At 53.5% G+C, this 15,409-nt stretch overlaps 1 protein-coding gene across 8 annotated transcripts in view; it reads left to right on the top strand.

The window, feature by feature from the left end:
- The first annotated feature begins 89 nt into the window (after positions 1-89).
- Positions 90-15,409, top strand: part of ABLIM3 (actin binding LIM protein family member 3) — a 52,963-nt gene continuing 37,643 nt past the window's right edge. For all 8 annotated transcript variants that reach the window (XM_027643604.1, XM_027643611.1, XM_027643610.1 and 5 more), the window contains exon 1: positions 90-390. In XM_027643604.1, coding sequence (XP_027499405.1) covers positions 378-390 — 13 coding nt within the window. In that variant the 5' untranslated portion in view covers positions 90-377. The remainder of the gene's footprint in view (positions 391-15,409) is intronic.

Below are 15,409 nucleotides of genomic sequence, written 5' to 3'. Positions count from 1 at the left end.
GCTCCACACCCGCTATAAGCGGAGCGGCCGCGGCCGCGCTCCGCAGTGCATGGCCGAGCCTCGCCCGGCACCCGCGGCTCCGCCGGGGCTCCCGCCCGGGCCGGTCCCGGGCGCCCCCTCCCTCCTCGCCGCGCCCCCGCCCCGCCGCCGGCAGCCGTGACCTTGCCATCCCGCAGCCTTGGGGACAGCCCTGGGGACAGCCGCGCTGCATCGGGGAGCCGCCGTGGGATGTGATAGCCGGCGGATCGCACGGAAATATTCCTCCTGGGAAGGAGAGAGGCAGCCTCCTCCCGCGGCCGGGGGCCGTCAAGAAAAGCGGATTTAAAGAGCATCTTTGCCCCTTTGTTGGATGAGAAGGACAAGAGAGGACCGGCAGGATGAGCACTAGCAGTGAGTACGGCTTCCTCTTGCCTTCGCTGTGGGAATGGGGCTGATACCGCGCCGATCTGGCTGGGAGGAATTGGAAAGAAAATGTCATAACAGCGTTGACAAGCCTAGTGGGATGGAATTTTGGTTTATTTTCCTGCCTGCGTTTTGCTTTCTGACAGGGGCTGGCTTTCCTGGCCTGTCTTTCATGTGGGCTGAGCCGTGGTGCTTATCTCCACTGAGTACTTTTCTTGGCTTGTATTTCTGGGGTTTGGAGGGCAGATCATCGACTAAAATGTCGATACGCAACATGGTGAGAGGGAGCCAGGAGCGCTCTGACAGGCAGCAGGCTCACTTGCTGCTGCCAGTGCCTGTGGACAAACGGACATGCGGGAAGGAGCCGATGGGGAGGAGGAGCAGGGTAAGGAGGGACCCAGAAACCAGGGACCTGAGCAAAGCACAGGTGCAATACTGAAAAAACATGAACCTTCTGCAGCTGGGGATGTGGGTGTTTCTTTTGTGCGTGTGAGACAGGGACAGAGGCACTCATGCGCTACGTATGAATTTCTAAAGAAGCAGAGCTTGGAAATGTGCTGCATAAGATGAGAACTGGCACCTAAGTACTAGTCTGGTCACTTCTGGTTTTGTGTCCTTGTTGCAAAGTCTGGAAGGATTGATCAGGTTTGATCAAGTCACAATCAATTTCTTTTTCCTCGCTGATGTGATGTGTGACAGCTGTACCCACCTTGCTGGCACAGCTTTGATCCCTTCCTTTAAAAGCAGTGAGCCTACAGGCAAAGCAGTTGATGCTCATGGCCACCTGAGGGGCTTCATCCTGGGATAACCTGTCCAGGGAAGCCCCCCCACCCTCTCCTGTGGGTCCTGGAGGCTGTGTGAAGAGAGGAGCACTCCCCCAGGCAGAAAGCAGCAGAGCAGCAACTTCTCCATTGCACTGGCGTGTTGAGGTTTCTCAATCTGAGGGCTTGGGGTGGTTCCCAAGCAAAACACCGTGAAAAATGCCTTGGCACGCTGCAAGGCAACAGAACAGGTGATTCCAGCTCTGTTAGGCTGTGTCAGAGGCAAGAAAACTTTCCAGGTGCCCTTTGCACAAGCCACACCTGGGACAGGAGCGAGCCCCCTTCCCAGGGGACCAGGGCTGGCGCTGCCCAGGTAGGAAACAATAGGGATTGATTCTTTCTGAGCCTGCAGGATGCCTGATAACAAAGGGTCCTCCCTCTGCTCCTCTGGGTGATGAGCTCTGGTCCGGTGCTGAGAGGGCTGTGGTGTCAATGTCGTGACCACTGTGGTCAGGTGGGACTGTTAAGCTTCCTCTAAGCCAATTTTGACAAATGCGTGTTGGTTCCTTTTGGGATTCCTTTCCAGCTCTTAATAGCTGGCTTAGCTGCTGATGGAGATAAGGGCTGTTTATGGCACTGGTGTGTTATAACTATCTGATTGTGCTGCAAAACTCCTTCAGCTGGGTCCTCCCACACACAGCAAGATGCCAGGGAACTAAACGTGCTGCCTGCCCGTTGCTCTGACGTGACTCACGGCAGGAGGCCACTGGGCAGGCAGTGAGCACAGGGCTGGGAGTCCCTTGGGAGCTGCTCCTCCTTCTGCTGCTGCCTTGCTCTGTGGCCTTGGGCACCTCACTCAGCTGTGCCTCAGCTTCTGGATTTACCGGCAGCAGGCTGCTCCCATGGTTCTTGCCCAGCCCTTTGGATGGCTTTGCAGTCTTTACTTAATATTGCCATTACCTCGTTCTAAGTAGCCATGTATTTTAGTAAACGTTTGGCAACTCTGTGACATCTGATCACTTACTGTGCTGTGGGCTGATTATTTATGGATTACTCCTTGTCCCTTTGGGAGCACACTAGGTAGAAGGGGTGTGCAAACCCTGCAAGGCAGTGGGCTTTGCCCTGTTAGGCTTCCAGACATTTTCCCAGTAGCTGAGGTTCTCAAAGCAGGGCTTGCCATACCCAAATGCTGGCTCATCTCTGTTCTTAGCAATGGCACGATCTTCTCCCAGCTGGTTCTGTGAGCAGGGGTGTGGGGCCACCTCTTCTGTCAGCATGTTCTGTGGCTGGTGTGAACATTGCTAAAAGCTGTCTCTCCCCTCTTGATGCTGCCTCGCTGAGCTCTGCACATCCCTTCCCAGCCTGCATCCCTCAAATCTGTCTCTCCTTGAGTAAGAAAAACAAAGCCTAGGATCCTTGTGTCAGTGTTCTCTGTGCTATCTCTGTTCCACTCCACTGATGCTCCCTGGCTGTGACCTGCCATGCCTTTTGTACCCCTTTGGTACAAAAGTGGCCAGGGGCTCAGGTGAGCTTGGTGTCACTTGTCGTCAGAGGCTTGCCAGCCCTCCCAGGCATGGCCAGCTCTGCTGCTCTGTTCTTTGACTTTTTATATGTTTTTTCCCCCATCCCCTGTAGTGACTGAGGGTTTGGATGTGGTGGGATCCACCAGCAGGCTCAGGGACACTCCAGCCTCCCCACTCTGGTCTCCCTCTGGTGCACAGGACTCTGCCTGTGCAGATGGGAGGAGAGAGGGAGGCACTGGAAGAGGAGGAGGATAGATGATGAAGCCAGACTGTGCAAGGCCTGATGATGTACAGATGTACCTGTGGCTGCAGCACTAAAATTTTGGGGCTGGCAAATTGATGAGATGCTGCAGCTGAGGATAAAATGCCACCATCTGATCTGTGAATTCCCACCACTCCTTTCCATTTTGCTTGGTGCATTTTGTTAACACTTCTCTCCTGTCTGAGGTTGATGTGAGGCAGGAAACCTGTGGCTGTGGGCCATGGCTGGCCTCAAGCCATGTTCTTGAGCAAAGCTATCTGTGAAGCCTCCAGGAGCCCTGGGCAGGATTTGCTGGGCTACAGATGTATCTCTGGAGATGCTCCATGCACAGCACACTTGCTGAGTGGACAGAGGTTTGCTTTTCACCTTGGTATGGGGCCCAGGGTTGGAGGCCCCATGTCATCATCTCTCCCATAATGAAGGCAAAGCCATATAGAAATCTTGCTTTTAAGATGAAGAGGAAAGAGCTGTTGATCTCAGGCATAAACTCATATCCTGAGGCTGAAGAGCAGATCAGATGGCCCTGAGGGTGCAAGGGGGTGCTGGCTGGGTATGCAGTGAGCATTTGGAGGGCACAGTGCTGGTATGTACATTAGTTATGCTATCACTGCCTCTCACTCTGGTTAGCACTACTAATTGGTTGCAAATTAATTCATATGTTAGTAAACAGTCCTATCAGTGCTGCTTGGCATTTCCAGTGAAGCTGGAGCTTGTAGTACAAATTCTTGCCCAAGAGAACATCCCTTAAAATCACCCCCTAAAATCTCCTATGTCTGCATTCAACACCTCCCTTGGAGTCTGTGCAGGGAGTTTAACAGGACTGATGCTGTGTTTGTGCTCATTAAAAGGCAAAGGGTTGAAGGTGTCATTGCCCAGAGGATTTAAGACTCTCTGAAGTGAGTGTGAATAATCCCTTTTGCTGTTTTGGAGGGAGCCATCAGTTTTGGGTGCTGCAGGTCCATGAAGTGACTGGTGTCTGTGAGAAGGGGTCATCCCGGTGGGACCCATGGGATTTACACATCATCTCTTTTTTGCTCCAACTCTGTTGGGGTGGGAGAGGGGCTGCTGAAACTCTTGGCACTGATCTTGTCAGGAGCAAGGTGCCCCTTGTTGTTCTGGGCCACACTGGTCTGAGCAATGGCATCACAACTCCTGGGGATGTGAAACCCTGGAGAGCTCCTGGGTCGAACCAGGTTTGGCAGGATCTAGATCAGTGTGGCAGTGGGTGATTGGGACTGGCTCACAAACCAGAGATCTTCCAGATTCCTTTTTGTGTCCAGCATGCACCCTTGGAAAGGAAGGCCAGAATCTGTCTCCATGGCAAACTAAGTCAGGGTGGGGTGAGCCAGTACCGTTTATCCCCCATCCTTCTTCCTCTGAGCAGCTGACAGCCTGTCAGAGCATGGAGAACTCTTGCAGGGGATTTGGAATGCCAAGTGGAAAGTTTCCCCAGACCATCCCAATCCCTGGCACCTCTCAAATTCCTGCTGAGGGGCTCCCCTACTCTCAGAAAGCCAGGGAAGGAGACATGAGGAAAGGCTGGACAGCTAAGCATTTGGGCAGGAAGGCTGCATGACAGATACTGATGAATACAGCATGTTTGCCTGGTTATTTCTGTCTTTCCTAAATCATGCTCCCTGTTACATCGTGATCCACTAAGCATAATTACCCGGTAATCTCCAGGCACATGTGGTTACAAGGTGTTTACCAGCAAACTCTATTAAGTCCCTGTGTAATTAAAGAGGAATCACATGGTGCTGCACATCTCTGGGAGCTCCAGCTCTGCTCGGCAGGCAGGTGATTCACCAGGTCTCCCCACCCTGTGGGGCAGGACCTGCTGAGGAGGACACAGAGGTTTTTTTCTGTGCTCAGAAGTGCAGTAAATCCAGAGGGATCAACCTGTTGATGTGATGAGCAGTGTGTTTTGCAGAATTTGGGCACCAAGGGAAACTCCCAAACTCTCTGCCCACATTTTGGTCCTCTCAATTAATACCCAAGCCTGACTCTGCCGCCACAAACAATCAGATACAAATTGTCCCCTTGGTTCTCTTAGGCAGCCTAGCAAAGGGACAGTCATCCATTGCATTTGCTTAGGTGCCAGAAAATTCAGATCCCAGGCAGCATCTCTTTGTCCTCGGGCTGGTGGATGGACTCTGTTCTCTCCCCAAGCTTCGTTCAGGCTCTCCTGCAAACCCTTTTTCTTGGCAGCTTGCCCTTTGAAGAGCAGAAGCCATGGAAAGTGGCCCTGCAGGCCAGTGGAGTGCGTGCTGTAAGATCAGTTGAAGCAATTGAATTATTTCAAGGGCCTACCATGCTCTTATAAAATAAACAGCACATTTTCTAGTGATAAAGTGATGATTGGTTTAGCCAGATAATGGTAATTGTGATGCCAGCAGGCTGGACTAATGACAGGCTGTCCTGGTATCAGCAAGGAGTCCGTGTGGTGCTGCCTTTGCTCTCTGCAAAGCTGAGAAGGAGGGAAGGCAAACCCGCCAAGTTGCTGCCAGTCCCTGCAGTCCTGTCATAATGGTGCCATAAGGAAGGAAGTGGTTGGAATGTCTAATTAGACATTTTTAGTCTAAATACATCAGTGCCTCAGTTGTGAGCACTGCAGGACCTCCAGAAAGTATCCTGGGGATAAACTGTTGATGGCAAGAACTTGGGTGGAGAGTGATGGGGGAAGGACATCTTTGAAAGATGAAAGGGAATGAGGAGTGACCACAGTGGGTATAGGGAAGGCAGAGCCCAAGTCCAGATGCCTCAGGCTCAGGGAGTTTGGTTATAAGCCATTCAGGGCAAGGCTGGCAGGGTGACTGGCAGCCTGCAGCAGGGAAGGTGGTTCTTGCTTGGAGGACAGACTGTCCCAAGTCCTCCTGTGCCCAGCTCCTCTGCTTCTGGAGTCTGTGGGCTCAGTACACCACTGGGGAAGTAGAAGAGCTGGAGTGCACTGCTGCACAGCCCCAGTGGACGTGTCCTGCTTTCTAGGAAAGGGCTGTCTTGAAGATTAACAGGACCAAGCTGATCTGTGCACAGTTCCTGTTTATTTGGTGGTGGCTCAGGTATTTGATAGGCCACAGTTTATATGTGCATTTTTCAGCTCAGGTATAGTTTTCTGAATGCTTTATCAGTATCAGCCATAAGCCCTGGCCTGGGAATTGATGTGCTTTCTCCATTGCCTGAGGCAGAGATCGGGGGTAAAAAAAAAAAAAGGAGCTGGTACTCTGGTTTCCTTACACAGCCCATCTGACCTTCCTTTCTTCTTGCCCTTTCTGTCCTGGCAAGGTCCTCTGAGCCCCAGGCATCATTTGCTTTTCTGTTCATGGACATTTTACTCCATTTCCATTTTGAATCATCTTCTTTCTGAGACTTGAACAAATGGACAACTTGGACAAGGACAATTCCTTGGGGAAATGTTTCTCTAAGGAACAGGACAGTGTAAGAGGGGAGCAGGTGCTTGAGGCTTTGAAGCCATCCCGTTGGCTTCTGTTCTTTCTTGGCAACAAATGGCACATCTTGGAGAGCACTACAGTGCTCTGGGGCAAGAAGGGCTTTGCTGGTGCAATGCCAGTCCCAGAGCCCTTCCTCAGCCCAGCTTGAGTCCATTGCAATCAAAGTTTAAGTTTCAGGCTTTGACCTGTTCTCACAGCAGTGAGTTACGTGACTGTTTCTCAGGCACACATGGCCAGGCTGCAGAGATCAGACAGGCATAATGTAAACCAGGACTCAGCGTGAGCTTCCAAAGTCCACGTGCCAGGCCCTGTGGTACAGCCCCCTTCAAAAACACTTTTGTAGCATCTTGCTTGTGAAGGCATGTTGCAAGGCCCTGCCTGTCCTTCCCAGCACCCCAACTGTACTACCAACCCCGGAGATCATAAATCACAGAATAGTCTGGGTTGGAAAGGACCTTTAAAGATCATCCTGTTCTAAGCCCCTGCCATGGGCAGGGACACCTTCCATGAGACCAGGTTGCTCCAAGCCCCATCCAACCTGGCCTTAAACACTTCCAAGGATGGGACAGCCACAGTTTCTCTGGGCAACCAGGGCCAGGGCCTCAACAGTGTCACAGGGAGGAATTTCTTCCTAATACCTAACTTAAACCTACTGTCTTTCAGTTTGAAACCATCCCCCTTGTCCTGTCACTACGTGCTCTTGTATCATCTTTCTCCAAGATCTTGCTGCTTCTCTGCATCCACCCCCTGCACCCCGGGCACCCCATTGTGCAGAGGTGTCCTAGGGAGCCCTGCCCAGCCCAGATGCACTTGGTGGTGAAGGGGAGCTGTTTTTAAAGTTAGTAGAAGACTGGGTGGGTCGCTCTCTGGCTCAGCAGCACCTACTGGGACTTGTTGAGCACTGTGGTGGGAATCTCCCAGTCACAGCTGCTCCCCAGCCTGGTTTCTCAGTGAAGGCAGAGAGGGTCCCCAGCAGGGTGGATGGCCCAAGGCTGTACTTCACCTCCTGCCAAGGACCTTTCCCTGCTAAAAGCATTAGAAAAGGAGGAGGGAAGGAAGCTGCCTGTGAAACTTGTTTTCTGTTGTGCTTTGGGAGCTGCAGCCCATCCATGCCCCAGAGCTGTGTGAGAGGCAGCTGCCTCCCACCAACAACCCCTCTCTGAAAAAAGGAGCTTCCTTGCCTTGACCAAGAGGGAGGGCTGGATCAGGGCTTGTCGGGCAGTTGCTGCTGCCCTGCCTGTCTCCTGCTGCACTGGATCACTGGGGGCTCTTCCTGGTAAAATAACCTCTGGCTGCGCTGGCCGCAGCAGTGCTTGGCTGGGGCAGTGAGAGGCTTTGGTGGCTGCAAGGTCTGTACCATCCAGGATGCCTGTGTGTGACTACAGGAGCAAAGAGATCTCTGGGCTCCCAGAAGGACCTACAGCAGGTCCCCACGGTGATCCAGAGATCAGTGGTCAGGTGCTGAGTACAGCTAAGGCATGGGAAGGCTCTCCTTGAAGCCAAAGCCCACAGAAGTGGGAGCTGGAGCAAGCAGAGGTCCCAGAGCCACTCCAGGAGTGGTGCAGACCCCACTTGCTCTCATCACCCAGCCCAAATGCAGCCCACGTAGGGCAGAAACCTGTGCAGGGCCACGGGAGACAGGTCATGGCTATGCAGCTCGGCACCGGCTTCTGCTGCCTCCTGAGCAGGAGCTCTGCTCCGGATTTTCTCTCTCTCTGCTCGTATCGCAGCAGCCCTCGAGTGTGATAGAGTACAGGCTTCCCTGGCGCTCCTCTGCACTCGGATCACGGCTCAGCGCTGGTCCCTGCAGACCCTCCTTCCCTGTGCTGTGCCCTGGGGTGTCCCTCCCCATCTCCCGCTTTCCCCCTCTGCCTCGGCACCTTCCGCACCAGCTCCCGCTGCTCAGAGGATGAAGAAGGTGGAGCAAGGTAAGATGAGCTCCCTCTAACCTCCCGTGTGCTATAAATAGCCACGTCACCCGAGTATCGTCTGGGAGGGATGTGACCAAGTTCAGGCTCCTGGGGACCCGGTGCCTCCGTCGCAGGCACACCCAGCCCGTGGTGAGAAGTGCTCCCGCGGGTCCCGCCGGTGACACCGAGCGTGTCATCGCATTAGCGCGCCGCGGGACGCCTCTCAGGTTATGCACAGCCTAATCCCAGCTGGCAGCCGCCGAGGCTGTGTCCTGAGGCTGGGTCAGTATGCCCACACCTCGCTGGCAGTGGCAGTGTGACAGCTTGCGCCGGGGAGCCTTCCTTCCCCTGCGGCAGAGACGCAGCAACCCGCTTTTGGCTCCTGCCAGGCTGCGCTGGGATGCAGGTGGTGTGGATGGGGCAGGGTAAGGGGGTGTCTTTGGTATGTGTGCAAGTTTCTGGCCAGACTTTTAGGACAGAAGGGGAAGGCAGCTATTCTGCAGGGAATAACCAGATGAAGGAGAGAAAAGAGGGATTCGTGGTGTTGGTGTGGTACCTGTATGGATCAGGAAAGCCTTGGTCCTCCCAGTCTGTCCAGACTGTGGCCAAGGACTGGGTACTTGGGGCAGGCTGTGCCTTTGGAGACAGTTTTGCTGACATTTCCCTCAGCTCTTGACCATGAACCAAGCAGTAGAGCAGCTTCTAGGTATGTAGGCATACAGGGAGAACCACAGCCATCATTTCAGCGAGGAGGCTCTCCTTCATCTGGTGGCAGATGCTGAAGCATGAAGCTGGATGATCCCCAGCTTGGAGCCTTTTACCAGTGAGCAAAACCATCCCTTCATACACCCAGGTGCTACTTGAGGGAACTTGCACTGTTGCCCTACCATCTGGCCCAGCTGCCACCTTGGGAGTAGAGTGAGCTGGACCTGATCCTTTCCTTCTGGAACAGGAGGTGCCTGACAGAGCTGCTCTGGGTGACTGGCCAGGGAGAGCTGAGGAACTGAGTGGGACTGTTCTCCCCTCCCCTGTTTTTGAAAAAAGAAAAGTCACTGCCTGCATGGTGAGTTATGTGGTGATGGCTCCTTGTGATGGGCTACATATAAAATCCCTTTCATCCCTGAGGATGCTACTCGTTGAAAGCTTTTATGGCATCTTAAAAATAGCCATGGAGGGGGAGAGAATGAGAAGATGGATAGGTAGGTGGATCCCTAATAAGGAGAGAAGAGGAAACAGCTAGAGAGGGAATGGAAAGACTTTAGTGAACGGCATGTGAGTGATTACTGAGGGAGGGGGTGGTGTGGTCATACCGAGCCGCTGAGCTGCGTGCCCAGCGGGAGCAGGAAACCCTATAAAAAGCCTGGCTGTGAGATATGTGCCTTGCACGTGCTGGGGAGAGGGATGGGGTGAGCATCAGCTTGGGCTGTCTCTCCTGCAGGCACTCACTACATTCTACAAGTAGCTGTTAAAAATAATCCGTGACTCTTGAATGGCTGGCCAGGGCTGGCTGCAGCTGCTGCTCCTGCGTGATTCCCCAAACAGCTCCAGGCTCATCTGTGCTCCTTTCTTGCCTCGAGGCTCAGGCTGAGCGCCTTGCCTGGGAGCTGATGGATGAGGTCGGTCCTGGCCCTGGATTTCCCTGCAGCGGCCTTTCCCACCTGGGCTGCGCTCCAGGAAAGATGCTGAGAGCTGCCTCTCTCTCTGTCTTCTGGCTTTCTGCTGCCTGACAGCTTGCAGGGCCCAGAGGTGAGATCTGGTGATGGTGGGACTGGGGCTGGGGCTCAGTGAGGGCACAGTTCCCCAGTGCCTGGCTGGAGCAGCAGTCCCAGAGCTGCTGGCAGGAGTCCCCTGGAGTGGGACAGCCCAGCTCTGCTGTGTGTCACTGCCAGCACAGCATCTCCCGGTCCTGGGAAGCGGCTCCAGGCCCTTTGCTGTGCTTGTGGCAGCTCTTCCCATCACTCAGGGAAGATTACACAGAGTGTCTCCAAGAAATGCTAATTGTTTTGGCTTGCAGTTGGTACAGCAGAGCCACTGGGCACTCAGAGCTCTTAGTCAGCTTAGAGATCTGCCAGATCCTTCCTCTCCTTCCCCTGGAGAGCTGGTGGAGGTCTGAGGTGGCCCTTGCTGATCCCCACATCCCTGGGCCCCTTCTTGTCCCCTGGCTGGCCCAGACCTGTGTCCCAATATCCAGTGGCACAAGGCACTGTGAACTCTCTTCAGGATGCTGCAGCCTCAGGATGAAACACCCCAAGCTCAGCCTTTGGCAGCCACAGTGTGGAGTCAGATGCACCCCTTGTGCTGCAGGAAGGGTGTCTGGAGAGATAACAAGAGCTTCCCATCCTGGGGGATGAGGATGGAGCTTGTGCTGTGGCAGGAGCCATCAACACTGCTCCATCTGTCCTCCTGGACCCCTGGGGTGCTGCTGCCCACCCCTGTTCTGCCACTGGCAATAAAAGCCCTGTGCAAATGGACTCATTGGTGCAGGCTCCTGGGAAGCATTCCTTGGCTTTGCCACTGCTTGAACTGCAGGGGAAAATGCTGCTAACAAGACTCCTCTGTCAGACTCGCCAGTCTGTCATATCCAGGCTGTCTCCCTCTTGCTTTCTTGTCTTTTTTTATTTTTTCCCCTTCCTCATCAGCTAGGCAAGAACCCAGGGAAGCAGAGGCTGGGTTGGGTTGGCCCTGCCTGGCTCCAGTCTGGGCAATGGTGAAGCTGGAGATTGTGTGCTGCCTGATCCTTGCGCTGGCCTCTTGCAAAGGGTGGATCAGCATGCTCCTGTGTGTGCTCATCTCGCTGTGTTTCTCAAGCCCACAGCTTTTTTAACACTGTGGCAGGGGAGCTGAAGTCCAAGTCCAGCCCCCCTCTGTGGATGCTGAGGTCTCTTCCTACCTCCTTTGCCAAACCCTGGGGGCAGCCTCCTCCTTGGGAAGGGTGCAAAGGTGTCTCTTGCCCTGGTTGGCTGAGGAGCTTTTCACCTGGTCTGAAATAACTTCTGGGGAAGCAGTGGGTGGTTTTGAACCAGCAGCACAGTCCTTGCTGGAGAGTGCCTGTCACCCTCCCCACCATGAGTCCTGTGCCCAGCTCTGGAGTCCTCAGCCCTTTACTGGGCTGCTGAGAGCATCCTGCAGGTCTCCAGAGTGAGGGGACTGGCTAGGAGAGGAAACCTGCAGCTGTCCCAGCCCTCACTGCCCGCTTGGCTGGTCAGGTGGCATAAAGGGTCCAGTCTGAGAAATAATTCTGTTCCTTGGCAGGCAGGTTTTGGCTCATTTAACCAAAAGCGTGCACAACAAAGCACGTGTTCATTTTCCCCTGTTGAAAAGAGACTTGTTCCCTGGAAAGTGCCAGCTCTGCTGGGCCCATTGATTGCCTGTTAATTGTCGCTAATGAGGAGCTGGGAGAAGTGGCTTCCAGAGGCTGTTGGGGACAGACTGTCGCTTAGGCTTGGGAGGGACATCTCAGCAGGGAAGGGAGCCGTGACCTCGGTGTGGGTGAGTTGAGCTGCATGAATGGGTTTGTTAACGAGGAATGCTCCAATTCCTGTGCCTACAGCACGGGAGGACAGCACTTAGCCCTGACTCCAGAACGGAGAGCATGGAGGGTTAAGAGGATCTCTGGTGCTTATTGTACACAGATGGATTTATTTATGCTCGTAGAGCAGGGAGGTGGGATGGGGAAGGCTAAACCCACCCTGTCCAGGAGGGGAGGTTAAATCTCTGGTCCGTGTCGGGGGCAAAGGGCTGCTGGGCAGCTGGACCTGATGCCAGGGCTTGGCTGCTTGCCTCTGGCCTGACGGCTGAAGGCTGTTTTTTCCCCCAGCCCTGATGAAAGGCACCAAAGGCTTTTAGCAGGAGACAGCCGTGTCTGCCTGCCTGACGCTTCCCGCGCTGGCAGCCCCCCTCCTTTTGAAGTCGGGTTTCTGGGCGTGTGCAGGAGCCAAGGAGAGCACGAGTGCGGGAAGGAGGAGGGGAGAGGATTACGTGTGTGCCAAACCCCTTGTGCGCTCATGGGAGTTTATTGTTCTGGGTGTACCTTGTCCTGCCACATCCCCCACTGCCCCCAGACTGGTTTTTCCTTGCCCAGCACCAAGACCTGACTGGCACCTCTTGGCCCTGTTGCTACTCAGCCCCATATCCCACCAGCTGAGGCTCAGAATGTGGCTGAGGGGGGTATTAAACCCTCTTGGGAGTGTCAGTCTGGTGCAGAGGTGTGTTTTTACCTGTGGAGACATCCCCATGCCACAGTGGGGATGGGGCCTCCTCTCTCACAGCAGCACCTTTCTGGGTGCCCATCACCTGCACCAGCAGCTCCTGTGGCACCTGTGTTCATCACTTCAGTGGTTCCTCTCATTTTCCTAAAATGGCTGAGCTGGTTTACCCAGTGCTTTTCCTGAGAGTTTTCTCAGTCTTTCTCCTATTCCTGCTAGGTTTCCATGTACAGCAGACCCCACTGACCACTTCCTACTCCCTGGGTACCCACTCTTGTCCCCATGACTGGTGGGCTGAGGCACCACCCCAGCAATTGCTCTCTGCCTGCAAATGGCTGTGTTTACCATTCAGGGCAGCTCAGCAGAGGGGGAGCTTCCCTCTGGGATTTGTTATTTCATTAGAATAAACAGCCAAGTGGGATGTTATTTTCCATTCCAGCTGAGAGAGGTTGTAGTTGCTGCTTTTGGACCCAAACCCTGATGTCTCTTTTTTAATTCTCTGCTTTTGAAGTGGGGCAGAGAGAGTGGAGCATGTGGATGCAGCTCGTATTCTTGCAGCACAAGGGCCAATGTCAATGTCTTTGTGGTTGCACCCCTGCCTCCTACTCTGACCTTGGGTTAGGGAGTCAGGTGAGTCCTAAGCTATGCAATGAAGTGTCCTGTACTTTGCCATCCAGTGCCTCCAGGCTCCTTTCACAACCAGCCATGGAGGTGGCCCACTGTTGTAGGCTTGGAACTGGCTATTACTCTGAAGGGTCTCGGTATTCTGATACCTAAAATGTCTTCTTGGGGGCTCAGGAGATGCAAGCAGCCCTGCTCCAGTTGGAAGGTAGCAGGACAAAGAGCTGGCACAGCTGGGCTGAGAAATGTGCCTGGACCTTAAAACCAGAGCAGAGTGGGAGAGCCCTGAACTAGCATGATGTATGTGGTGTGCTGTGACCCAAAAGCTGAGCCAATCCATCTGTGCTGATGGAAGAAGAAAGGTGCTGAATAACCTGGCCCTGGCATCCACCCATCCATCACCTTAAGAGTCTCTTCAGTTTGAGGCTTGAGAGTTGCCTCAGGGTGTGGAAGGGCTCCTGGCAGCCTCCTGGGTCTCTAGCAGGTGCCACCTCCTGCACTGTAGCAGGACATCCACAGCACAGCCTCAGAACTGGGAACTGGCAGGGGGACATGCCATGTCCTGGAGGAATCCTTTGCTGGGACAGTGGGGCCAACAGAAAATGTCTCAGTGGTGCGCTCAGTGCACCTGGGTCACTTGGCTGGAGGTCACCCCAAGGTGAGCAGCCTGAAGGCATGTCTCCATCTTCCACAACAGTTGTTTTCCCACTCCATCGCTCCCTCCTGCCCCAGCCTTTGCTCCATGACTTTAGACTGTTTGCTTTTTCTCTTTTTTCCCCCCCTCCACCCCACCTTCCTTTTCCCTTTCTATGTTTCTCTCCTGTCAGCTTTGTTCGCCTGGCTGTGTACTGTGGTTGCCATGGTGACTGCCAGAGCATCTCTGCATCCCAGAGCAGTGGTCCTGAGCTAGCCCTGGCCATGGGGAGTGGCAAGGCACCTTCCTGCCCCTCAGAGGGGCTGTCTTGCAGCCTCCTTCCTGGGCTGGAGGTCCTTGGGGACATCCCTGTGACATGTTCTTGTGGAGAGGAAAGCACAGGGCATAGGGTGGCCCTCAGGAGGTCAGGATGGGGCTGTGCAGCACCTTGTGCAGGGGGTTGGGGGAGGAACTAGCAGGTCTGGCTCCATGGCACAGCTTTATTAGCCTCTTTCTGCCAGAGATGTTTCAATAAAATGAGTGCTAAATATTTTTTAATGAACACTGCTTTAAGGAAAATGGAGGAGCTGCTGCAGCACAGAGAGTTCCTTTGGGTTGAACAGGGCACTACCACCTCCAGCAGTGAGTTTAAAACTGTAGGAATCATAGAATCACATAATGGTTTGGGTTGGAAGGGACCTTAAAGATCATTTCATTCCAATCCCCAGCCATGGGCAGGGACATCTTCCACTAGACCAGGTTGCTCCAAGCTCTGTCCAACCTGGCCTTGAACACTTTCAGGGATGGGGCAGCCTCAGCTTCTCTGGACAACCTGTGCCAGGGCCTCACCACCCTCACAGCCAAGAATTTCTTCCCAATACCCAATCTAAACCTGCTCTCTTTCAATTTGAAGCCATCCCCCTTGTCCTGTCACTACATGCTCACATAAGCAATCTCTCTCCAAATACAAATACAGAGGTGTATTTTGTTGTATGATATGTATGTGTTTCCTTTTGGGAATAAGCTTCCTCTTCCATCCTAGGAGCTGTGCTGTTTCTTCTCTTGAGATCATCACCTGTCACCATGCAAGTGACTGGTGACTTGGCTGGGCTCAGGGCCCTGGGGTGAAAACCTCCCTGTGCCTTTGGGCAAAGTCTGGATCCTGGATCTTGTCTTTGCCCATGACATGCAGAAGACTAAGGCTATATCCCCTGCCCATGGTCTGGTGTGGGAAGACACCAGTGGAGCTGTGGTTTGGAGGCAGAGTGCAGCTTGTGGCCTTCTGGTGCCAGTTTGCAGATGACAATGTATCTTTTCAGTATTTGTCAGAATTTCTGTGTCCCTTTCATGAGATAATTAGGATGACGTGTTATTAGCTGATTACTGGGGAAACATACATTTACTGAGGATTTATTCTGGAAACAACATTAATCTCCTGTATAGCTGCTAAACCCCCATAAATAATCTGATTTTGATAATCAATTGCTATTGCAACCCCCACTATAAATCTCAATTAAATGCACATTTAATTCACATAAACTTGCCAAATTTGCTTGTTCATTTCTGTCCTGCTGTTTGCCTCAGGCAGATGTCTGTGTATGTGCAAGCTCAAGTCTGTTTATCAGACAGCCTGAAACCAGAA

This window comes from Corapipo altera, unplaced genomic scaffold (assembly GCF_003945725.1).
Source record: "Corapipo altera isolate COAL_440 unplaced genomic scaffold, ASM394572v1 75, whole genome shotgun sequence".
In the NCBI taxonomy this organism is placed as follows: domain Eukaryota; kingdom Metazoa; phylum Chordata; class Aves; order Passeriformes; family Pipridae; genus Corapipo; species Corapipo altera.
The sequence above is the reverse complement of the archived record's forward strand: the minus strand, read 5'-3'. Positions and strand labels throughout refer to the sequence as shown.